The 24037-nt window shown below is 47.2% G+C and overlaps 1 protein-coding gene and 1 long non-coding RNA gene across 6 annotated transcripts in view; both read left to right on the top strand.

The window, feature by feature from the left end:
• The window catches only part of LOC147626034 (protein BREAST CANCER SUSCEPTIBILITY 2 homolog B-like), a 41823-nt gene extending 18262 nt beyond the window's left edge, over nt 1-23561 (top strand). Inside the window, exons 7-22 of one of the 5 annotated variants that reach the window (XR_015268758.1) lie at nt 9753-9875; nt 9960-10181; nt 10268-10349; nt 10444-10494; nt 10588-10663; nt 10987-11098; nt 11199-11270; nt 11395-11587; nt 11773-11979; nt 12064-12151; nt 21781-21846; nt 21957-22164; nt 22258-22425; nt 22536-22697; nt 22784-22901; nt 23007-23561. Coding sequence is in view for 1 of the 5 variants with exons in the window: in XM_086817598.1 (XP_086673724.1) it covers nt 9753-9875; nt 9960-10181; nt 10268-10349; nt 10444-10494; nt 10588-10663; nt 10987-11098; nt 11199-11270; nt 11395-11587; nt 11773-11979; nt 12064-12209; nt 21781-21846; nt 21957-22164; nt 22258-22425; nt 22536-22589 (1780 nt within the window). In the remaining 4 variants the exon portion in view is untranslated. Of the gene's footprint in view, nt 1-9752; nt 9876-9959; nt 10182-10267; nt 10350-10443; nt 10495-10587; nt 10664-10986; nt 11099-11198; nt 11271-11394; nt 11588-11772; nt 11980-12063; nt 12210-21780; nt 21847-21956; nt 22165-22257; nt 22426-22535 lie in introns of all 5 variants that reach the window. The other 4 variants (XR_015268755.1, XR_015268756.1, XR_015268757.1 and 1 more) reach the window with 4 other exon arrangements.
• On the top strand, nt 18977-19492 carry LOC147626035 (uncharacterized). The gene is made up of 2 exons (XR_015268759.1): nt 18977-19179; nt 19266-19492. It is a non-coding gene; the product is annotated as an uncharacterized LOC147626035 (long non-coding RNA).
• Nucleotides 23562-24037: the final 476 nt, after the last annotated feature.

Below are 24037 nucleotides of genomic sequence, written 5' to 3'. Positions count from 1 at the left end.
CTCGGGAGTGGATTCTAGATAGTGGTGCTTCCATGACTCGTTCCCGTTCCGGTTTACAGGATGTCTGCAGGCTTTCTGGTCACATTCTTATTGGGGATACATCCACTATCCCAGTTCACAGTGAGGGCAGGATGGAGATAGTTCCTGATGGCAGAGGGGGGAAGCATTCCTCCCAGGTGTTGTATGTTCCGTCACTTGGTTTTCATATGTTGTCAGTACATCAGGTTTGCAATACTGGCATACCGGTGGAGTTTGATGAGCATTTTGTTGCTCTCTGGGACAAATCAACAGGCCAAGTGGTTTGGGAAGGCGGAGTGGAGAATGGAGTTTACAAGCTTTCAGCACTCTCTCTCCCAGGTCCTCAGGCTTGTTGACTGTGTACAAGGTTTATTAGTTAAAATTTAAGGTATATTAGAAAAAAAATTAAGATATTTAGAAGAAATGATGAATTTTTGACACCTTGGTAATAAGGAGAGGGAGTCCCATCAAGTAGGCGCCTTTTTCTTCATCATTACTTGGGTTTTTTTAATTCAAAAAAATGTGATATTTTTCTCTCTCCTCTCTCCTGGATTAAAAAAAGGGAGCCAAATTGATCCAAATCTTGTCCAAATTGGGTCAAACTGAAGCTGGAAAGCTCTAGAACCCAATGGACTTGGTTAGTGACCTCCCTCACCTATAAAAAGACCCTCATTCCTTTGTATTTTCATCCTTGAGCTATACACATCTAGCACACCAGATGTGTCAAGCTGCTATGCTACTGCAAATCTCCCATTGCTGGCATGAGTCTAGACGCCAGACACCTACAGATGGGGTTGTGACTAGTACTACTGCAATACGATGGTGGGAGACTTGAAGGGCAAGGCCTCCCCCATCCTCCTCGTAAGTCCTGCACGAGGTGATGTACCATGTGGTGGCAAGCAATACCTAGTTCGTCACCACCACTCTGCCTGCTAGGGATAGCCTTGTCAAGCTCCAGTATAGAAGCTTCTTCCGAATACTCAGAAGAAGCGGAGCGAGTTGGTGCTCGGGAGAGAGATCAATGCCAACGTGGCAACCGAGGTATCGGACTGGAGTGCCCCTCGGGATCCATTAGAAAGCCTCAATTGGTCGCCAAGTCAGGGTGGGTGCTGAGCCTACCCAAAAACCACACAACTTGTGCCAGTTGATCTGTGCTCCTAATGCACGACAGAAAATCTTCATCGCCTCTGCGAATCACTAGAGATTCCCAGCATCTTCAGTAAGGAAGGCTGATGTGTCATCTGCAAACTCTCAGTCCAACAGCTCCTCCTGCGTGCTGAGGGGAAGGCGCAATCCTTGAAGTCCAGTCTCCTGGGCCGAGAGAAAACTACTCATGGCCTCAGCAACAAATAAAAAGAGGTACGGTTCCAGAGGACAGCTTGTTGAACCGAGCGAGAAAGGGGGAATCTGTCACCTCAAGCTCCCTAAATGAGAACCTGGTTGTGAGATGCTGAATAAAGTCTTGAGACTCCACGAATCTGTCAGAATACGCAACGGAGATGATGACGAGATCTGGGAACACAAGAGCAAAACGCAGTGCAGAAAATCACAGCACGAGAGAGAGAGAGAGAGAGAGAGAGAGAGAGAGAGAGAGAGAGAGAGAGAGAGAGAGAGAGAGAGAGAGAGAGAGAGAGAGAGAGAGAGAGAGAGAGAGATGGAATGATATATTAACTGAGACCAAAAAGGTTACAACAATTAGTGAGAGAGAGAGATGAAATGATATATTAACTGAGACCAAAAAGGTTACAACAATTGGTGGATCTGATACAATGTCTGTGTAAGAAAAGCTAAAAACAACTAACTGAAACTGAAATAACTATGAGGAAAAGTACGGTACTAGGAGCTCCTAATGGATAACATATGGGAGGAAAACTCCAGCAACAAAGGTAAGCATCATACACATCACTATCCAAAGAAGTCTCTCATCGGTCGATGGCGGATATCCTCAATGTCCTCCATGGTGAGTACTCTGACTGGACATCTCCCATGCCGTGCTAGTATGGTCCTGATCCTCTGTTGTAGTCTCCGCCGGTGTCGAGATGGGCCTCTCATCTTGGGGCGCCTAGACCGCCCCAGCTCTATAGCCCGATCAATCAGTGTACCTCTAGTGCGGCTATACTCTGGGGCTAGCTGCAATGCTGCTGGCCTGACTGCTCAATCTCTGGTCGAAAGAAGTCTGTAATCTGCCTCTGTAGGTGTCTCTCCCTCTCTGATCCCCTCCCTCTCAAGAGACCCTCTCTATGTCTACGAAGCTCCAGCAAGTATAATCCGAGGCATCTCTGATCCTGGTATCTCATGACTCTAGAAAGTGGTCCGAAACCCTCTCTAAACAGGCAGTGAAAACGGCCTCGTATCTCATAATATACTGGACAGTGACATATGTAATGTAACTCTGTCTCTGGCTCCATCTGGCACAGCTGACAAATCCTGGCCTCAGCTGGTACTCCTCTAAAATTTGCCAGTCTCAATCTCTAGCTGGTGTGAGGATGTGCGCATCTGACCAATAGCACACCGTACCCCATGAGAAAGATGAGTATCCATGTAGCTGGGTCTAATCACAAACCCATCCTGCGTGAGCTGGAGAAGATGATCTCTATAGAAAGCCATCTTCGTACCAAGCTCCTGTGTCGGCTGTATCCATGTCCTCCTAGTGTCCAGCTGAATCAGGTCCTGCCTGATAAGTCTGGTAATCTCTGCCCGTGTGAGAGAGAGGGAGGGTGCATCCAGGGAGTACTGAAATGGAGGTAGCCTTTCCATACTAAAGCCATGCAACTGGAACCAAGCTGTCATCTGTGCATACCAACATGATCCGTCTCCCTGTGATGCCAACTGTCGTGAAGACTCCAGGGCTAAGCGAGCATATCTGTCTCTAGGGAGAGCCCAAGTGCTATGTATAAAGGAGACTGATCGAGTGAGTGCCTCTACTACCAATGGGGGGGCAACCATCTCTGCACGGATAATATCATGTGGTACGGAGGCCTTGGCCCTAATCATCCGGGAAATCATAGAAACCAAGGGCCTCTCCATATGTCTCCATCCATCAGTGCTACCAGCTCGGCTGTGGTGATCTACTGAGGGTTCCCATATCTCCACTCGAGAGAGAGAGAGAGAGAGAGAGAGAGAGAGAGAGAGAGAGAGAGAGAGAGAGAGAGAGAGAGAGAGACGTGTAACTCTGCTCTATATACACAAGAAGATCCCGAGGAATGATACAAAAATGACAAGGGGCTGGGGGCCTTTTTATATGGTCCCCCATCAGCAGTCGGCCTGCTGTAGGGCAGCCGACTGGACACAAAAGCCTCCACGACTGAAAAATCACAGTCGGCCAGCCAGCAGAGTGGGTCGGCCAGCATCAGAGAAGTCCCACGACTCATGCAGTGCAGTCGACCACTTCCAAAATCTCCACAGATGCAGTCGGTGAGGTTCAAGGTCCTCCTGCCACTACTAGACTGCCTCCCATGCCACAGAAAAATAGGAAAAAAATGGGGAAAAATACGGAGAGTGGGGAAAAATGAGAAAACACCTCATAAGGGCGGGCACACCCACAACAAAGGCCTTGGTGTATAAAAATAGATAAGAGATGACTTCTAACACCCCCTCTCAGCTCTTGGCTATGAAACCAACCACAGGAAGCTGGGGTGCCGCCTGAGCAAATCCTGAGATAGCGACTTCGTAAATAGGTCCACCGTACCGTCCTTCGTCAAACAGAACTCTAGCAAGATGTCATCAGCAACAATCTGTTCACGAACAAAGTGCCTCTGGATGACCATGGGTTCCTCCAGTGGAAGCCCAATCTTGCAATGCAACCTCTGCATCCTCACCACCTCACAAGCAGCATCACAAACAGCCCGGTACTCTGCCTCTGTCTGCGCGACAAGGCAAAAGATGATTGCCTCTTACTGCTACGTAAAACTGCTCCTGGGCGTGAAGTAGATCTCCTCGTGTTCGAATCTCCTCCCAAATTGAGTCACTCCAACCGTGGAGTCGGACTCCATCAATCAATCCCCCTCCTGTGTAAAAGAGTCCATGATCCTTCGCATGCCGCGGAAACCACAAGAAACGCAATCCTGCCTCCCAAAGAGTCATCCGCAACCATGAGCTCAACTGCCTCATCAAGAAGCTTCCGTCCAATCTGGTGTCCACCAACTAGATCAATGAACCATTCTGCTTCTGAGTCAAAGAGCATCACACTGCTCACAAGGATCAACACCTGTTACGGTGCAAAAACAAGTCCGAAAACTTGCTGAAGACCACGCAAGGCCTTCTGAAACCTGTCACCACCCCCTCTGAATCCGGAACCACAAAGCCTGGAGAAACCACCTCCTTCTGCAAGTAATCAACTGTCACCTGCCTGGCTTTCCAAAAGGTCCCCATAGCAAGGCCATCGAGGGTACGCACACTCTGCCGATTGAGACCATCAAGAGCATATAGCTTGACATCATTCACACTCTCCGCGGTCAGTTGTGGAGATGTAGGGAGATTCTGACCTCATGCGGAAGTGGCGGGAAGCCTTCTTGAGACTATGGAGGCTTGGCCCTTTCTTCACAAATAGAGGCAGTGACCCCATTTGGCATTACAGACCACTTGTGTGGTTGTTTTTCCCCCCCTCCCCTTGTATGAGATAGCCTTCTCCTCATAGAGTGGCCAGCCGGAGGAGAAGCATCTCTTCGCCTTATGATCACTTATCTCCCGTCCTTATATGTGGCGAGATTGTATTTAGCCCTTTGTGGCTGTACTTAGCCCTTTGTGGTTGTTTTTTTTAAAAACTAATTGAAGGATCTTTTTGCTGGAAAAGAAAAAAGACAAACTTGTGGGAAAACTCATTTATCTCATAATTAATAGGCTAGATATTGCTCATGCTGTTAGAGTAGTAAGCTGGTTTATGCAAGGCCCAAGGAAACCCCACATGGATGTTGAGAGGAGAATCTTGAGATATGTCAAAGGCACGGTGAATCATGGACTTCACTATTGGTGTGAAAATGAGTTTAAACTTCATACATTTTGTGATGCAAATTAGGTAGGTGATCTATCAATAAGAAGATGCACCACATGCATGTGTTGCTTAATTGGGAATGGCTTTGTTTCTTGGACATCAAAGAAACAACTCACAATAGCCTTGAGTACTAGAGAAGTAGAATATAGAGCTTCAGTACAAGTAGCATGTGAAGTTGCATGGATAGAACTCTTAGCAAACTTGGAGATAACCTTGAAAGAGCCAGTATCTATATATATGAGTTCCATTCAATTGGCGAAGAATCTAGCATTTCATGCTCGTACTACTAAACACATTGAGGTACATTATCACTTTATCAGAGAAAAAGTGCTACAAGATCAAGTTGATCTAAGATTTGTGAAGATTGAAGATTAGATTGTAGGTATCTTCACCAAAGCATTGAAGATTGAAGATTAGATTGTAGGTATCTTCACCAAAGCATTGGCAAGAGAGAAGTTTGAAACACAGAAGCGAGAAACGTCATGAAACAGTTGTGGATGGAAAGGAAATGTCGAAACGTTTGTTGGAGTGAAGGAAACACGTTTTGACATTAGAAACGTTTCGTAAACTTGGAAACGCTAAAACGTTTCTGCCACGTTTCGTGTGACATTTTGGCGCTTGTTTTTTTAGTGGATACGTGTGTCGTTTGAACTGGATACGGCGTCGTTATGCTTCCAACATTTAACAAAGGTGTTTTACACCTTTGTTATAACACTAAAGTCACTCAAGGCTCAAGCACACGTTGCAACCTACACATAAAAAGCATGGGAAACTCGTGAGACCATATGTGCATGCTTGCCCCCGGATGAAGTTGCAAGATTCCAGCTGTACTTTGAAGGTGTTGCTTGCCCAAATTCAGCTCAATCCTCTAACTCCCGCCAAATTGACACGTTATCATGAAGGCTTTGCCCACCAAATTGACACGTTATCATGAAGGCTTCACAACTATGGTTGGTACTACGCGGGCTTCGGCTTTAGGCTTCAGAACATTATTTAAACAACCCCTTCTCTTGCTATTATATAGTGCACACAAACCTAAAAATTATGTCGTAGTCTCTCTTGTAGTTTTAGATTCCAAGTGGCAGAGACAAAATTCTCTCTTTCAGTCTCTCTCTCTCTCTTTCTCTCTCTTAGTTACAGAGAGCTAGTTGTAGCTTCTAGTTGGTCAAAACCAAGGTTATGGTCTTCAACACATCTTATGCAGTTGCCTCACGATTTTCTGTCATATATAGAGATGCCCCAGTGGAGATTGTGCAGAAGTATGTGTACCTAGGAGTCACTTTTATAGGCCCTTTATTTTGCATGACCACAACTGCCACTGACCGACTTGTGAGGGGGCATGCCTCCCTAGCCTGAATGGAGAGACTGTGTTTCTAGGCACATTTCCAAGAACCTCGCACTAAGTGTTGGCTCTTTGATACCCTAGTACGACCAGCAGCTATGTATGGTGCAGCCTTTTGTGGGCCAGGCCTAGGAAAGGATCACTAGAGGAGCATAGAGAGGCTATGTTAGAATTTGTGCATCTCACTATGTGGGACCGGACCTTTTTATTAGGCATATATGTATTTTCACATTTATGCAAGTCGTGGGGGTTATTTACTGATGTCGGCCAACTCCATAGGGGCAGTCGGCTAGCTTCACCCTTCCCTATATAAAAGGTTCTTCCTTTCTCACTTCTAACTCAGATTATTCATTCATAGGTACGTTGTTCTACACCATTTGTTGGCTGATATTGCCATTGTAAAGCCTCATGCTACATAATAAGATGTTCATTGTTTGATGTCTCTCTCTCTCTCTCTCTCTCTCTCTCTCTCTCTCTCTCTCTCATAGGCCGACTTTGGCCTCTCGTAGACGTTAATATATCTTTCTTTCTTTCTTTCTTTCTCTCTCTGCTCTTGCTTCTAGCCTATTGCACACATTAGACACGCACCTTCTCTCTCCGGCTCATATAGGTCATTGAGCTTGCACTCTCTCTTTGGGCCGCCCTTGCTCACCGTTGCCTTCTCCCCGCTGCTCTCTGTTCGCCGCCCTCTCCTCTGTTCGCTACTGTCGCCGCCGCCTTCTCCCTGGGCCGCCCTTGCTCACCGCCGCCTTCTCCCCGCTGCTCTCTGTTCGCTACTGTCGCTGTTCGCTGCTCCTCTCTCTTGACATCCCTCACCTGTCCTCGCCGCCCCAGTTTGCCTCCGCCCTCGCCGCCCCAGTTCTCTGTTAATCACTCTACTGTCGCCGCGCGCAACTGTTTGCTGCACTGTTCGCCGCTTGCTTCACTTTGCTGTTCCTGTTCGCTTCGCGCCTCTGTGCGTAGCCGCCCTCTCTGTTCGCCACTGGCGGCCAGTACTGCTGGCAATATGCTGGCCCGCCTCCCTCTCCGCTAGGGTCTGTGCCCCCTTTCCCCACCCACCCCTTGCTCAGGCCCCTCTATAGAGATCACTTCTTGAGACTCTCCAAGGATGGATTCTTTGAGATCCGGGATACATACAGATACACATGTTACATGCTATGCGTATCACGATCAGCTAGTTCAGGGTATCCTTCCACTGCCTTCAGAGTAGAGATTGGCAGAGTTGAGGATATCCTAGAGGGAGGAGAGGACATGCATTGTATGCACCACAGGAGCAGTAGAGGATGAGGCCCATTATATGTTCAGTTGCCTGCCTTACTATGAGATACGAGGGAGATTCCACTGCCTCTTTCGAGAGGGATTCGACCACTCACACAGGTGATATAGTTTGAAGATTACATGTGCTTGGGCATGTACTTGATGGAGCTCAGATGACACAGGGATGTAGTGTTGAGGCAGCATGCTGAGAGACAGCCCTGACTCCGACAGGACAACTCACAGAAAAACATCACTGATTTCTTTGTGGTACACTCATCCAAATCGGAATCCACTGCCCACAACAATTCCTTTGCTATGACATCAGAGCCCCACCACCCGTACCCACGCTCTAGCTCCACACCCCAGAGGAGTTCTTAGTGAGAGAACTCAAATCCATTCTGCGAGCTAGACATCCCCCCGACCCAGAGCATCGGGTCCCTCCCACACATAGACAGATTCATGCGGTTCTCCGCAGACATGACACGCTCCCATCACAGAGGCCTGGCATTCACTCCACCATCAGATCGGTTCTAGCTGAGGTGGGTATCGTCATTAGTTGATCACAACATATCTCACTCTACACAGGATCATCTGTTGATCACATGTACTATCAGATGTTTTCATTTTACTTTTTCTTTCAGTTTTCCAAGGCTCAGTATATCCATGGTACCATTGTATTACTTTTGGTCTCATGGGTCCTTGGGGTCTTCTGTAGACATTAATATAACTTTCTTTCTTTCTTTCTTTCTCTCTCTCTCTCATGCCAATGATTGTCCTTTGAGTGTTGACAATCCCTTTACCAAACCTTTGCACGCTATCTCCTTCAATCGAGAGATACTTATGCGACCAAGTCTTTTGTGCAAAAGCTCAACCTTTGACATATGTGTGAGCCAAGGGTTTTGTGTCGATGAAGTCACCCAAAATTTGAGTTAAATAATTCTTGTGTGTTTTCCTTTAGTAACGCCTTGTTATAAAAGGCTCCATGATTCTCTTTATACTCCTTGCTTAGAGCAAGAAGGGAAGGGGGGGGGGGGGTAATAATGGGGGTAATTGGTGTAGGCTGCCATGTGTGGTCAAGGTCTCATATCAGGCCTAACATGAGTTGCAGGTGTTGACATCATAGTGTTCTTTTGTATTACCACATGATTGCAGTCTTGAGCCCAAATCACCATGGGTTTCTCAGACAACACCCACTCTCGCTCCGAAGGAGGTTTGTTGGGATTTGGAGCCATATGTATGTGTGCGAACACTCCTTATGAGTGTGTGTGTGTGTGTGTTTTTGTGAATGTGTGAACCCACTCTTGGGAGATGGATAAGTATGCATTCAATGTGAGAGTATTTAGGCTATAAAAGCAATGTACTTGGTGAAGGCTAATATATCAATCAACAATCATTGAGTCGTGCAATACATTCTCTCTCTCTCTCTCTCTCTCTCTCTCTCTCTCTCTCTCTCTCTCTCTCTCTCCCCCCTCCCCCGCCCCCCCACCGCGGCCCCCTCTTGGTACCATGAATGTCAACATAGGCTTCTTGTTAAGTAGGTAGTGCCTATACTTGGCACGTTCTAGTTGTGATCTAGGGAGATAGAAAGGTCTTCAGAATTGACATTGTCATTGAGCTGTTTGAATTGTCTTAGAAAAATCTGGTACCTGGGTGAGAAATCACGGAGTGCTTATCGAGCTTTGTAAACTCTCTTTTGAATATAAATTACCCCGTTTTTTTGTTTTGTTTTGGGAGGGGGCAGGGCGGAGGGGGGGGGGGGGGGGGGGGGGGGGGGGGGGCGCTCCTGCGTGGTGTCCTTTGCACATTCTTTTTTAGTTTCCAGAAAAGAGACTTCTATGAAGTAATATAAAATGATACAAACGGAGATCTCAAACCAAAAGGTAGGGAGATCTCAACCAATCGGGGGCACTATAATGCATGAAAGCCCCGTAGGAGTGGAGGAGAAGAAAATACCCATGGTTCTCACTCCTCACATGCTCATAATTATATTTGCATCTTGCTGCTCATATGCACGAGAAGTCCGCTTCAGTTGACCTATAGATTGGTGATAAGTTTGCACTTGTTATCTTTCCTTTTGTAACAGTCTTCTCTTAAGGAAGTGTTGAGTAAAATAAACTTGAAAATATATTCTTGATGCTTCTGCAGGTGGGTGTGCAATCATTTTAGATGGATTGTGTGGAAACTTGCCTCTTTTGAAAGAAGCTATCCCACCAAGGTGGCCAATAAACTTTTAACTATCCAGACAGTTTTTGACGAACTGAGATACAGGTGAGGCAGACACCTTCAAGGTTTGTCTGGTTGTTGACCAATCTTTTTTTAATGTATTGTCTAAAACTTTCAATACTTCTTCAGGTATGAAAGGGAGGTCAATTGTGCCCATCGTTCCGCACTTAAGAAAATCACTGAAGGGGATGCGACAGCAGGCAGGATGATGGTTCTTTGTGTTGCATCAGTCAGCACAGGTGATCACACTCGTCAATCCAATCCATTGGAGAGATGCTTAACTGAGCAGTCTGAGGACGTCATGAAATGCGGAGGTCCCCTGGCAGTCCAGATTGAAGTTACAGATGGATGGTATATGGCTCGTCATGGCTCGTCAGCCTTTCTTTTACCAGAATTTGATCTAATCAAGCTGTTATGAAAAACTCTTTTTTGGCCAGGTACTCGTTAAATGGAGAATTGGATCCACCTTTAGCTCGTCAGTTGCTGGCTGGCAAGATCTTCGTTGGACAGAAATTAAGGGTATGCAAAGCTGGACTAATTAGTAATAATATATCAGCTATTATAGCTGCGTAAGCTCTAGTTTGATCACAAACTGACCAGATTTTCCAACCAGGTTTGTGGGGCAGCATTGATTGGATGTATCACACCCATGCCCCCCTTAGAGGTGGGGATTCAATCCAACTTGTGGGTTGCTCTTTTGCACTTTGCATACATTTTGCTCAAGATTTGTGCACTAATTTAAAACCTATTGTGGCAGGCATCTCAAGCTGTGAAGCTTGCACTGCATATTAACGGGACTTATAGAGCTCACTGGATGGACAAACTGGGATTTTGTAAGTAACTTATGGACGATTATGAACTTCTGGGCCTACTTCGTGCTTTTCCTGTGACATAGCTTTCCACAATTTAGACTAAAAGTGGCATCTTTTAAGGTTTGCTAGCTCTAGTTTTTAGGGTCAAGTGCAAAACTCTTCAAAGAATCCAGACTGAGTGGTAATAACCCAGGCTGTTGATATGCAGACCTATGTTCAAAGCCTGGTTCAAGGGTGGAGGGTTTTGGGTCACTCTTCTGGCCCAATTGTAATGTAGAATACCTCGTTGAATGGAAAAAGGCAAGTTTTCTAAGATCTGATATTGCATATTTGTGCTTTTGTAGGCAAGGGTATGCCAATGCCTATGGCATTCCATTGCATCAAACATGATGGTGGGCTTGTTCCAAGGACAATCATAGGCATCAATCGGATCTACCCTGTTCTGTATCATGAAAGGTGTATTGAATCTCTTCATTCCGAAAACATTCTTCACGTAGTCTCAAATTTTAACTAGAGTACACCTGGAGTTCACTTTTGATTTTGCATTTGTAACCAGGCTTCCAGATTGCAGATCGATTACAAGGTCTGCTAAAGCTGAAGAGCTGGCTATGCGTGGTTATCATGATAGGTGGTTTATGTCCTAAAACTGCCACATGTGAAGGCACTCGTACATATTTTTAAAAATTGCTAGCAATGTTAGAGAAGGTGAATGGTCTGATTTAATCTGAACACATCTTGTATGGCCACTCTAGGAGGAGCCAGATTGCAGAGGAGGCAGTCATGAGAATGGAAAAGGAAGATACTACACTACTCCCAGAAAAGGATATGGAGGAAGGAGCAAAACTGTTTAGGATTCTTGAAAATTCAGCAGAACCTGAGTTGTTGATGGCTGATATGACTGCTGCACAGCATGCTGCCTTCGCTGCGTACCAGGCTAAAAGAGAGGTTAATAGCTTTTAAAAAAAAGTGATTTTTCTTCAATTAGAATGGGAAGCCTTTTTAGATCCAAGATGAGTTTTTGGCTGGATATCGCAAATTTTAATTAAAATGATGTGCATGTTCACTCCTCTTTGGTTGTTAGTTTAATGCTTTGTCTGAAGCTTAAGTCATCTGTCCAATGCTCCTTTCAGGCAGCAAGGCAAGCATTGGTGGAAAAAAACATTCGCAAGGCTTTAGGGGAGGTTCATCTTGATGTTAGAGAGGTGACACCTTTCATGAAAGTAAGTGTAATGGGTCTGAGGTTTTCTGGGGATGGAGAGGGTACTGTTGGTTGTCAACAACACAGCAGAAGCATAAAGGGAGGGATTGTGACCGTTTGGCAAGTCCCAGAGGAGCAGGCAAGCCATTCAATTATAGTGTGTATTGCATTTTGTATGTTAAAATCTTGATGCAACAGGTCTCCTGACTCTGATGTTGTGCAGGTAGAGAGTTTGAAGGAGGGTGCAGTCTATTGTGTTTCTGATTTATATCCTGTGTTTGGGAAGCCTAGTCATCACAGCAGGAATAGAGGTGCGCTGCAGCTTCGTGCAACAAAGTCTACAAAATGGCAGCTTCTCCCTCAAGCAGTGTAGGATTCCTGAATTCAATGTTGTAATTGACATGTTAGCATGCTTAAAATTACACTGTAAACAAGATATACGAATACACAAGGTGAGCTCCCCGTATGTCCCTCCTTCTGCCCATCATTCCCCCTCTTTTCTGCACATTTCCCTCCTGCCCCCATTCACCCCTTTACCTGCATTTCCTTTTGTCCGCCATTCCCATTTTATCTGCCCATTTCCTTCCTGCCCGCCATTCACCTCGTCCCCCTCTTTGTTTGTCCACCTTCTTCTATGCCTCTTACCTTCTTCTCCCCTCTCCTGCACAGATAAGCCCCTCCTCCTGCCTCTCCTGTCAGCATATGGAAAAAGTTTTACTGTGTTCAAGTCGGCTGCCCTCCCTTTGATTCGCATTATGGCTTCTGCCCAAGCCAATCATCCTCCACCCCCACTGGCTGGGAGAACAATTTCTTCTCTGAAGATGAGCTTACGACCTTACAAGCAGATTTTGATAAAGAAGTCAAGACCACACTCATTGGAAATGTTTTTGGGTCTCATCCTTCCCGCTCTCAGGCTAGAGACTTGATCCTGGCGGCAGCTCCCACACAGAACTTGCCTTGCACATTGCTGATGCCCGCTGCTTGGAAGGGGCTTCTTCCAAGTTCAGCAGAGGCAACCTCACAAAGTCTTGAGAACCCGTTTGGAATTTTGGCTTCCATAGGGTCAGCCTTTGAACAGGTTCTGGAAGTCCCTGCCGTTCCAGAGACACCTTCCTTAGTTGATAGCTAGTGTGGATGTGTTACCACGAGTCATGATACTCATCAGTGACCTGTACACGAATAAACAAAGGAAAATGATATTGATTGATTCAAATGAGAGGGGACTCTCCTTTTATACATTTTCATGGCACCATGGCCCTTTTACAATCCCAGAGGCGTATTGGATAATTCACACACCCTTGTCCTACTTCCATAGGTGAATGGACCAAATAATAATCCAAATGGATTCCATGCTCGGGCTTCTTTTTGGACACAGGCTGGAGACAGAGTGACTCGAGACTTCTTTGAGGCGACAGGGCCCCGCTTCAGACGAGAGGGTCTCAGGCGTCTTCGGCAGGCTGATGGCCAGGTGGTGGTGGATCCCCCCAGGGTTCGGGCGATCGCCACAGATTTTTACAGGGATCTGCTCTCTGCTGAGCCAGCAGATGACAGGGTGAGAGAGGCTCGGGAGGCAGTCTGGAGCTTCACGAGACCGGTTGTGCCGGCCCATTTGCAGCACTCCCTTCTCTCCCCCTTCTCGGATACGGAACTGGAGGAGGCTCTTCAGGCACTTCCTCGGGGCAAATGCCCTGGTGAGGACGGTCTCTTAGTGGCTTTCTTCCAGAGGTACTGGGGTCTCTTGCATAGGGGCTTCAGATTGGCATTCCAGGAGATCATGGAGTTAGGAGACATGCCGGACAGCATGGCAGAGGGGTTGATTCACCTGATCCCCAAAGAGGGAGGAGACAGACTGGAGATTAGACAGTGGAGACCGATCACCTTGCTAGGCACGGCCTACAAGGTCCTAGCTAAGGCGATCAGCAGGCGGCTTCAGCCTCACCTTCCGGACATCATCCACTCCACGCAGACAGGCTTCATCCAGGATAGGAGCATCCTGGATAACATCTTCTCTTTCTGGGAGGCTACGGCTTTGGCTAGATTTCGGCAGGAGGATCTGGCAGTGCTCCTTCTCGACTTCGAGAAGGCATATGATCGGGTGGACTGGGCCTTCTTGGAAGGCACTATGGAGAGGATGGGCTTCCCCCCTCAGTGGATCCGTGGGGTCTCTGCACTCTACACATCGGCCCATAGCCAGGTGCTGATACAGGGAGTGCGCGGAGAGAGGTTCCAGCTCTCGCGCTCGGTGCGGCAGGGGTGCCCCTTGGCGCCCTTTCTTTTTCTTTTTGTGGCGGAGGCCATGAGCACTTTCTTGACGGCACAGGATACAGGTTTGCGGGGCCTCCAGCTCCCCATCCGCACCTCGGAGGAGCTCCTAGACTCGGAGTTTGCGGATGACACTGCTGTCTATCTTCAGGTAGGGGAGGAGAACCTCCGCCGCTTCGCCTCAGCCATGGACAGGTTTTGCAGAGCTTCAGGCGCTTTGATCAACTGGCACAAGTCGTGTGGGTTGTGGGTCAGTTCTGTGCCCCCCCCACCCCCCCCCCCCCCCCCCCCCGGCTTGGAGGCCAGTTGATGGGTTTCAGTGGCTGCCCCCCGGCACTACAGTGCGCTATTTGGGATGCTATGTGGGCATTGACATATCTCCGGAGCAGCAGATAGCCCCCCTTCTTCTGAGCATTCGGAAGAAGCTTTTGTGTTGGAGTACCGCTCGTTTATCTCTGGCTGGCCGAGTGGTTGTGGCCAACCAGGTCCTGCTTGCTACCATGTGGTACATCACTTCTTGCTGGGCCTTCTCGCGGGCGTGTATTGGCCAGGTGCAAAGGCTCATCAGGAACTTTCTTTGGTCCGGTGGCGACGGGCGGCCCGCCAGGGCCAAGGTGGCATGGGCTGTGATCACCCAGCCGAGGGAGAGAGGCGGCCTGGGCATAGTTGATCCTATTTGTCAGAGCCGAGCTTTGCTTGGCAAGTTGGTGGTTCGTGGCCTCCTACCAGGCGGCGCTGAGCCGTGGAAGGAGTTTCTTGTTGCCAGGATTCTCAGCCGCACTCCTTCTCTTAGCGGCCCCTGGACCCCCAGCATCAGGTGGATCTTTACAGAGCAGCGATCCAGAGGAGTGGGCCTTGGCTTCGAGGAGCGTTTTGCAGCTAGCCTTCTGAGGGCCTGGGAGAATCTGATGGTGTCAATCTTCCAGACTCCCCCGGGCACCGACAAGGAGCGCCTGAGGCAGCCATTGATCTGGAACCCCTTGATCCGACTTCCCAGTGGTCATATGGTTGGATCGCGATCTCACGTGTCGTGGGGCCCTTTGAGCTCCGGCCCAGCCCAGTCCCTAGACGACTGGATATGTTTTCAGCAGCTGCCTCTAGAGGCTCAGGAGAGGAGACTCAGCGGGATGAGGGGCAGAGAGTTGATGAGGCAGGACATTGAGGCGGCCATCCCCCGGGAGTGGCGGACTCCAGTACAGGACCCTCCACCTCCACAGTGGATGGGCGTCTTTACTCGGCATGAGATCCTTCTAGCGGTCTGCGGCTCAGCAGAGAGAGTCGCCCCACTCATCTTCGAGGTGGGAGAGGGAGGCCTGCTTCAGAGGACCCGACTAGTTTTGGATGAGTTCCAGGGTTGTATCTTTCAGAGGGTGCGGGTGGTCGGCTTTCATCAGAGACAGTGGCATGTAGACCCCTCAGCGGCCTCGATAGGGGAGGACTATTCTTGGAGATTATGGGCTTGGGACAGCAGGCCTCTTATTTGCCTTCAGTGGGATCCAAGCGAGTGGCTTTGGCGAGATCCATACTCGGCCCCTACCAGCCCAGGCACCCCCTTTTTTCAGTACACAGCGAGGTTGGGGCGGCGGATCCAGAGGCACAGGACAGCGGGCACCCCGGCGGCGGCCGAGCATTGGCGGCGACAGGGGCTCTCCCATGCCTTCCTTAGGGACTTCTGGCAGCGCCTTTGGGCCAGCTTCCGGCCCCGGAAGGTGATGCTTTTTCTCTGGCTTACAGCGCATAGAGGACTGGCTGTGGGGGCTTGGCTAGCTTTTGGCAGACACCCAGCGTCCTGCCCTCGGTGCGGCCATGCACAGGAGTCGCAGCGGCACTGCTTATGGGATTGCCCACAGGCACAACAGGTCTGGTAGCGCGCTCTTAGGATGGTTTTTGCAGGCTCGCCAGGTGAGATGATGGCGACGTGGGGTGCGGTGGCTTGGGCCACGGACAGCGGCCCGGCCCTTGGATACGAGGACGTCCCTGGCAGTGTGACCATCCAGGTCTCTGACAGGGTGATGGCGGTGGTTCCGACGCCATACTTCTCTTCGGCAGTCTCCCAGGAGGGGGACGGGCACAGATGGGAGATGATCAGCAGCATGACGGCTTGGCACATATGGAGAGCCCGATGCAGGGAGGCCATAGACCGCCAGGCGACTCCACCGGCGGAGGTCATACAGGCCCTCTGGGTGGACATCATTCACACCTTGAGAGGACACTGGGGGAAACTTCAGGGCGACTCGGATCGCATGAGAGGTCGCCGCAAGGCGTTCCTCCGCACTTGGCAGCCTGGCCCTTTCCTCATCACGAGGGGCGAGGATGTCACTTGGCACTACAGGCCTCCAGTTTGGCTCTTCTCACCTCCAGCATGTACTACTAGGTTGCCCCCGCCCAGAGAGCGGCCAGCCACGGGGGTGGAGCTCCGGTGTTCACTGTGTTTATTATCCCTCCTTGTGAGGTGAGCTTTGTAGCCTTATGGCGTTTTCTCATTAACTAATAGAAGGATCGTTTTTCCAAAAAAAAATAAAAAAATAAAATAATAATCCAAATGCCAACTCGATGCAGCGGCCATTTGACCCTGCTATAGATAAGACTTCACCATCTTGGTGAAGAAACTGGAAACACCGCACTCGTATTTCCACCTTGGTATTCACTAACCCAATTACAAAGATAACAATTATCAATCATATACGCATGAGAAGGGTGGAGACAGACTTGAGTACTCATGCTACCAAGTCATCTTCTCCCTAATGCACCAAAGGTGGGTCTAACCCTCCGCCCCCTTGGCTCCTAACCTACTGCACTGCACACTCAGTGGTTCCTACAACCTTCTCATACAACAATGCTTGACTTTGGAATTAATGCATATCCTTTACAACTAGCAAAACCTTATACACATGAATGGAAAGCTGCATACATGTAGACACGGAAACACACCCAAGAGGTGGTGTCATCTGGAAAACACTGCATAATTGTAGACATGGAAACACACCCAAGAGGTGGTGTTGTCGTCTGGAAAACACTGCAGCAGCCAACACGATCTCATGAAAACAGTGAAGGCTCATGTAGTGTGCTGCAACCTTTGCTCTTCTGTAAATCCAAGGAACCGGGCAGGCTTTTGCGTCCTCCTCTTTGGCCACCACACTTTCTTCTTCCATTGTCTCTGCCCAAGCGGCCTCCTTGAGCTCCTCTTCCCACTCTTGATAGCTCTCTCTTCACAGCCACCAGCAAGGGCTGACGTACCCAATATAGAAGCATGCTACAATGGAACTAAGTAGACACATGCTTTCTTTCTCAATGCCTCTTGATACAGCAGACTGATATGTCAAATGCTGTTGATGTGATGCAAATGGGAAAGGTGTTGGAGAATGCACAAGCGGAAGCATAAACAAGACGAGAGAGAGTAGAGAGAGCTTGTGGACAAGATCACCTTTTATATTAACTTGAAGCTTTACAATGGCAATTGGCCAGCAAGAGAATGTTAAACTTGTGCAAGGGATTGGATGAAATAGTGAGAAATGGGGGAACTCCTTATATAGTGACTTGGGAACTAGTCGGCTGCTCCTAGAGCTGGCTGGCTGACTGCTCCATGACCACATAAATGAAGGAAAAATATATAAAATACCAAATAAATAGTACAACCCCAAAAACACAGAGATGCATAAATTCTAACACCCCCTCTACAGCTCATAGTGTGTAGGAGTCGGAAGAAGATAAGCCAATGAAGATGCAACCATGGACCCTCCAGCACCGCGAATACTGGAATCACCTCGGAGGGAGCACCCACCAACTTGTTTCCTTGAAACAAAATGCCACCACGAATAGCAAGAAACTTTGCTTGTTGGTCACGAATTCCCACACAAGTGTGCAGTGAACTCCAAGAATAGATAATGAGTTGCTGGATACATTGCGCCCATAATCCCCAATAGTGGATGGAAAACACATCACGTCCCAAAAACCTCGAACAATGAACTCAGAACAGATCTAGTTTATAATCTCTACTACCCAAAAGATAACCATGTCTTGCTAGATGTCTAATGCTTGGAACTCCGAATCACGGTTCCTATGCACCAGTAAGTAGAGCTGTAATCAGCCCCCTCTCCCGCCCACAAGCCTCCTATGGTTGAAAGCACATGGGGGAAAACACACCACGTCCCAAAAACCTCGAACAATGAACTCAGAACAGATCTAGTTTATAATCTCTGCTACCCAAAAGATAACCATGTCTTGCTAGATGTCTAATGCTTGGAACTCCGAATCACGGTTCCCATGCACCAGTAAGTAGAGCTGTAATCAGCCCCCTCTCCCGCCCACAAGCCTCCTCTGGTTGGAAGCACATGGGGGAAACGGCATGTGTACTAGAGAAGTACACCATCTCGGTCCTCCTAAGCCGGAAGTGCCCTTGGGGCCCTAGAAGTGGTACTAGAATTTGTATCACTGTCGCGCGTCAGTGTCTTTGCCCTTTCTCCGAGATGAAGCATTTGTGCCAGTCTTTAGAGATTGGCCCTCAAAATGTAGTACAAGTGATCACAGACAATGGATCAAATTGTGTGTCTATGGGCATAATGTTGGAGGATTAGTTCCCACAGATTGTGTGGACACCATGTGCAGCCCATAGCTTGGACCTCTTGATAGAGGATGTCACCAAGGTGGGGTGGATTTCCGACATCTTCAACACATCTCGGAGCTTGGTAAAGTTTGTCACCAATAGACCAAAGGTCCTTGCCATGTATCGTGCCCATAGTGATTTGGAGCTGTTGAAGCCCTCAAAGACCAGGTTTGCTTACATGTTTATTGTGGTTGAGAGGCTAGTGAGAGTCCAACTGGGACTACTGCGCACAGTTGTGTCACATGAGTGGATGGCATGGGAGGATTGGGAGCAACCCAAGGCATTGGCTTTTGCGCGCACAGTCATGCGAGAGAGTTGGTGAGATGAAGCCAAGGCACTTGTGAAGGCAACTCAGCCCATTTATAGTGTTCTCTGCATACTAGATATGGAGGGCAACACCCTTGGACTCTTATACGAGTTCATGGACGGCATTGGAGAGGCACTTGACCACAACACCGTGCTACCTGCTGTGAGGTATAGATTTGTTGCTTGCTTTGTTCAATTTATTTCGTACATGGTGCCATGTGGTGCTCATTGCTTCGTATAATTGACTTTGATAGGGTCCAGGACATCAGAGAGGTTTGGAACCGTAGACGGGATTGGTTTCATAGACCAATCCATGCGGTTGCCCATATACTACAGCCTCTTTGGCGGAATGAGGAGAAGTAAAACAATGAGGAGTTGGAAGAGGATTGGCAGGAGTACATCCAGAGATGGACAGGAGGTGACCTTGCACTCTTGAGGCAACTTGAGGATGAGCTTCTAGTGTTTCACAATGGGAGTTTTCCTTTTGGGAGAGAAACTGCAAAACTTTGAGAGAGAGCCTCGGCTAGTCTCCTAGTGGGAGAAATATGGAACACACACTCCTACTCTGGTAAGTACTTCACTACTTTGTGAACATTGAAGCGGAAGTTCCGAAGTAGGCTATCTAAAGTTTCTAAATACTACTTGGTAACTTACAAAGTTGTGTCCTCTTCATGACAGAAACGCCTTGTATTGCGGATTCTCTCATAGGATTGTAGCTCCGGTCATTGTGAGAGGAACTGGAGCACATGGGGCCCTCTTTCATACAAAGAAGAGGAACAGATTGTCCACTGCTCAGCCAGAACGCTTGGTCTTTTGCCATTGCAACCTCCGTCTACTTGAGCAGCGAGGCAATCCCATCGAGCCGTGCCAGTTGAATGTCGACAAGATCAACATTGAGAAAGTGAAGGACATTCTTGACATAGATTACCACCCCTCATCCTCACCCGTTTTTCTTCATCATCCGGGCTTGGACTAGTATGCGGATATTTTGGCAAACCTTTGGGTGCAACAAGATATATGCAGTGGCTAGGCTGGGAGAGATGTGCAACGACAATGCTTGATTGGAAGAATTTTTGAAGTCTTCCAGCTGATCTAAGAGAGACATCTTAGAGGGAGTCAATGGATTGCATAGATTAATCAGCTATACCACTGGATCACTGGTAGAATCTTAGATGAGTATCACCACTTGTGGTTGGGGGTTTTTTCTTGGACAAGCGTGTCCCAAGTGATGGGATTCCCAAAACGGAGGAGGAAGAGGCTGTTGGCTTCTATTCCATTCAGTTTGGATGGCTGATGGAGAGATGTGATGTATAGGTGATCACACATGGCTTTGTGATCTGTCAAGTGAGTGTAGTGGGTCGCTCTCGGAAGCGTTGGTATACTGACCCTTTGCCAGTGATGGTTACTCATGCTTCATAGTGCCTATGGCTATATGGTGGATGGCTTATCAGATATCTACATTCGGACCCTGGTGAGTGGGAATGGACTGATGTGAGTAACCCCATGAGGAGCGTACCTTGCTTCAGCTACACTACGTAATGCCAGGTTGCTCATGCTTGGACAGACCCAAAGAGTTCCCACTCTTAGGCCTCACTAGGAGGTGTATGACATTGCAACACCCATTCACAGGAGATTTTGGGAGAAACTATGACACTTACGTGAGGAGCCAAGTATCCTATTTCTTCTGGTTGTTTCTACACGGTGGTTGTCTACCAACCAGCGGAGATCTATTTTTGGTGTGGACCTCTCTTGTCCTAGATGCTCAGCTCCATCCAAGGCAGAGCGTATCATTACTTATGGAGGGTGAAGGAGCACAGAGGATCTGGGTATCTATATCCCAGCTCTTGGGCAGATTGAGGAGTGATCCTACCTAACTTAACCCAGGGGATAGAGTACTTGGGGGGTTCACCTAAAAATATGTAGGTGTACTACGTGAGTTCAAACGAAGCGGTTTTTTAATTCAAAATTTTAAGGTAAATTTACAAAAATACATTTACAAAAGGTTTTTATTAATTGATTTGGAAAAAAAACACGCAAGTCTATAAAGAAAAAGGGATTATTCTATTCATGAGAAATTCACCGGTCTAGGGTTTTTTAAATACCCCTTGAACGCACGTGATACATAGGGTTTTTTAGTAGTGCACCCCCCTGAGATATAGAGTATCGCTTTCATACAGCGAAAGTCATTGGTTCGAATCCAATAGTAATTGGGGGCACTATGCTTACATAAAAAAGCCCCATAGGAATGGAGGATAAGAAAATACCATGTTTCCACTCGCATAAATCTGTTGCGTTCTCTCGCCCTCGCCCTCGCCCTCACCCTCCCCGCCCCTTCCCTCCCCAGAAAACAGGCTTCTATTAAGTAATATAAAATCATACAAAGGGAGATCTCAAGCCAAAAGGTAGGGAGATCTCAACCAATCGGGGGCATTCTGTCTGCGCATATCTGCTGCATTTTATCTGTGCATCTCTAGAAAATCCATGATCTCCCTTTGTATGATTTTATTTTACTTAATATAAGTCTCTTTTCTGGATTTAAGAAAAAACTCTGAATAGTTGTCCTTGGCATTTAGTATTTTGATATTGCTGGAACTATGTGAAGTAGAGCCTCGAGGGGGTTCTCTATTTTGAAACCTTGCATATCACGTGCATTCAGAGGCAAAAGAAATTCCCTATTTTTGATACCCTTGCTTGATATAGTTACCCTTTGAGTAAACCCCTGATGCTATAGCAGTGCTTTCATGCTCACGTGGAGTTTTGGTTTTACAGATTTTCTTCCTTTTCTCCTCGTCAGGCACTTGGAATTTCATCATTAGGGACAATTCCCTTTAGCAGGTAAGCCAATATAGACCCCCCCTTAAAAAAAAAAAACATACTGATGTCGTGTTAGAGCTGATGATGCATCATGGCAAGATGAGCCTCATTTTTCCACTTCATTTCCCCAGCGAATTTGATGTAGCAGTCTTGGTGGTGCACGTGGGAAAACCTTATGCATGTGGCCTGCACCAAAGACAATGGTTATTTGCTTCTGATGGCTCCATGGAAGAAGAGTTTTCTAATGATTCTGAAGAGATCACGTCTCTTCTTGCGATAGATTTATCAACCTCAAGTGATGCATTTTTGCCTGTAGAGAGGTCCCTTGAAGGTTGCATTGTAAGTATACCTGCCTCATGCATTTGGGTTTTGCCACAGCTAAATACTGGTTTGTAGAGTCGTTCACATTGGTATCATTTTGTCTGGCTGAAGCTTGGCTATTGCAATCTCATAAAGCGACGCCGGGATGAAAGGAACTGCTTGTGGGTTGCAGAAGCCTCGGGAAGTTCTGTTTACTCATCCAATTTGAGCTCTGGCAGCTTTTCACATTTGAAGGCTGCTGCAGATAAAGTCAATAAATGGGCTAAAGCTTCTGAAGGGGTGAACAACAGTTTGGTTTTTGTTGCTTTAGTTTTTGTTTCCACATATGAAGATTTAGCTCTAGCATGCTGATCGATTCGCGACATCCGGTGCCTTGGTGGAGGGTGCAGGTGGTTGCAGACCTTCGAGAGCGGATTCAAATGGCCTTAGGTGGAGGGTCTTGAGATGCTTAGCATGTTGCAGTTATCAACCTACAGTCATTTGGCAGTTTCTGACCGTTCGAATATTCATGCAGTTTCAGTGGGGATCCTTGAGATCTTTAAGTCTACCTGGTTGATGGCTTAAGCAACATTCCTATTTAGGCATGTCTGCCTTGTCTTCCTGCTGAAGTGCTACTCTCTTTTGTACGATTGTGCAGAGACACAGATCATTACATTAGGCCTCTTGGCTGGATACTGATGTTAAGTCCTTATGAAGAAAGAACTTTGAGCCACCTCTTGCAATTGGCTGTGCCGTATCTGTTCTTTGCCAACAAGGTGAATTGATGAATTCGATGTTCTCTGCTGTGTCGGATTCCATTTTTAACTGGTATTATCTTCTACAACTGTCCATTGAAAAAGCCTTTGTTATTCATTACTCAGTGAGGCATAACATTATCCAGTCCAGTGCATCTCAATGGATTCTGCAGAAAGGATAATTGAATCTAGAGTAGCAAAATTATCAGACACCAGCTTCTTTGTGATGTCAACAAATGCAATCTCGAATCAGTGTTCCAGGTTCATATGTAAGAGAGAAGAGTGGCAGACGTGCATGAAATGCAGCTCTGCCAGACTGATGTGGCTATCCAAACTGGCAACATGGTAAGAACTGGCCTGCAAAGCTCATTCCATACCAAGGAACTTGTCACCAGTGAAATCATAGGTTGTAGATTACGGAGTGAATATGGATGCTCAGGATTGTAAAAGAAAGTGTTGGCATGCAAAGCTCATTCCATGCGAAGGAACCTGTCACCTTTGGATGCTCAGGATTGTAAAAGAAATAGTTGGCTTCTTTTTGGTTGAAAAATTAATAAGAACAATTCTGGTAGAAAATATTACTTTTTTCGGTGAATGAACATACTTAGTATGTTTTGTAATCTGAATTGGACATTACACCTTGTCCAGAGCAAAAACAGAAGAAGGTTTCTTTTCATGAAGGCATCCCTGGAATGAGAGTGTGTGTGTGTGTGTGTGAGAGAGAGAGAGAGAGAGAGAGAGGGAGAGATTATAGTCTCTTCAAAACACCCACGGGTCTAGGAGACTAAAAATGTAGTACAATGTATCCATGATGAATACTAAACTAGCGCAAGATCACCACAAATTACACATAAGACTACAAATAATTTTTAACATAGCTTGCACTACCTTTCTTTACCTTAGAAGTAAGCAGCAAACGCACATGGAAGGCTTAAACAAAACTAGATATATCAGTCGTCTATGAGTTGCCCACAAAAAAAAAAAAGTAAAACTAGAACAGCAACCTCCCACCCCTTCAACTTCATATAAAGCTAATATGCTTATCAAAAAAGTAAAACTAGAACAACAACCTCCCACCCCTTCAACTTCATATAAAGCTAATATGCTTATCTTTAAAATCAAGGAGAGATTCCATTGATATGTGTAAGGAGGGCACA

The sequence above is a fragment of the Cibotium barometz genome, chromosome 23 (assembly GCF_041138505.1).
Source record: "Cibotium barometz isolate CiBa-2024 chromosome 23, ASM4113850v1, whole genome shotgun sequence".
NCBI classification, from domain to species: domain Eukaryota; kingdom Viridiplantae; phylum Streptophyta; class Polypodiopsida; order Cyatheales; family Cibotiaceae; genus Cibotium; species Cibotium barometz.
This window is presented reverse-complemented; position numbering and strand designations above follow the sequence as displayed.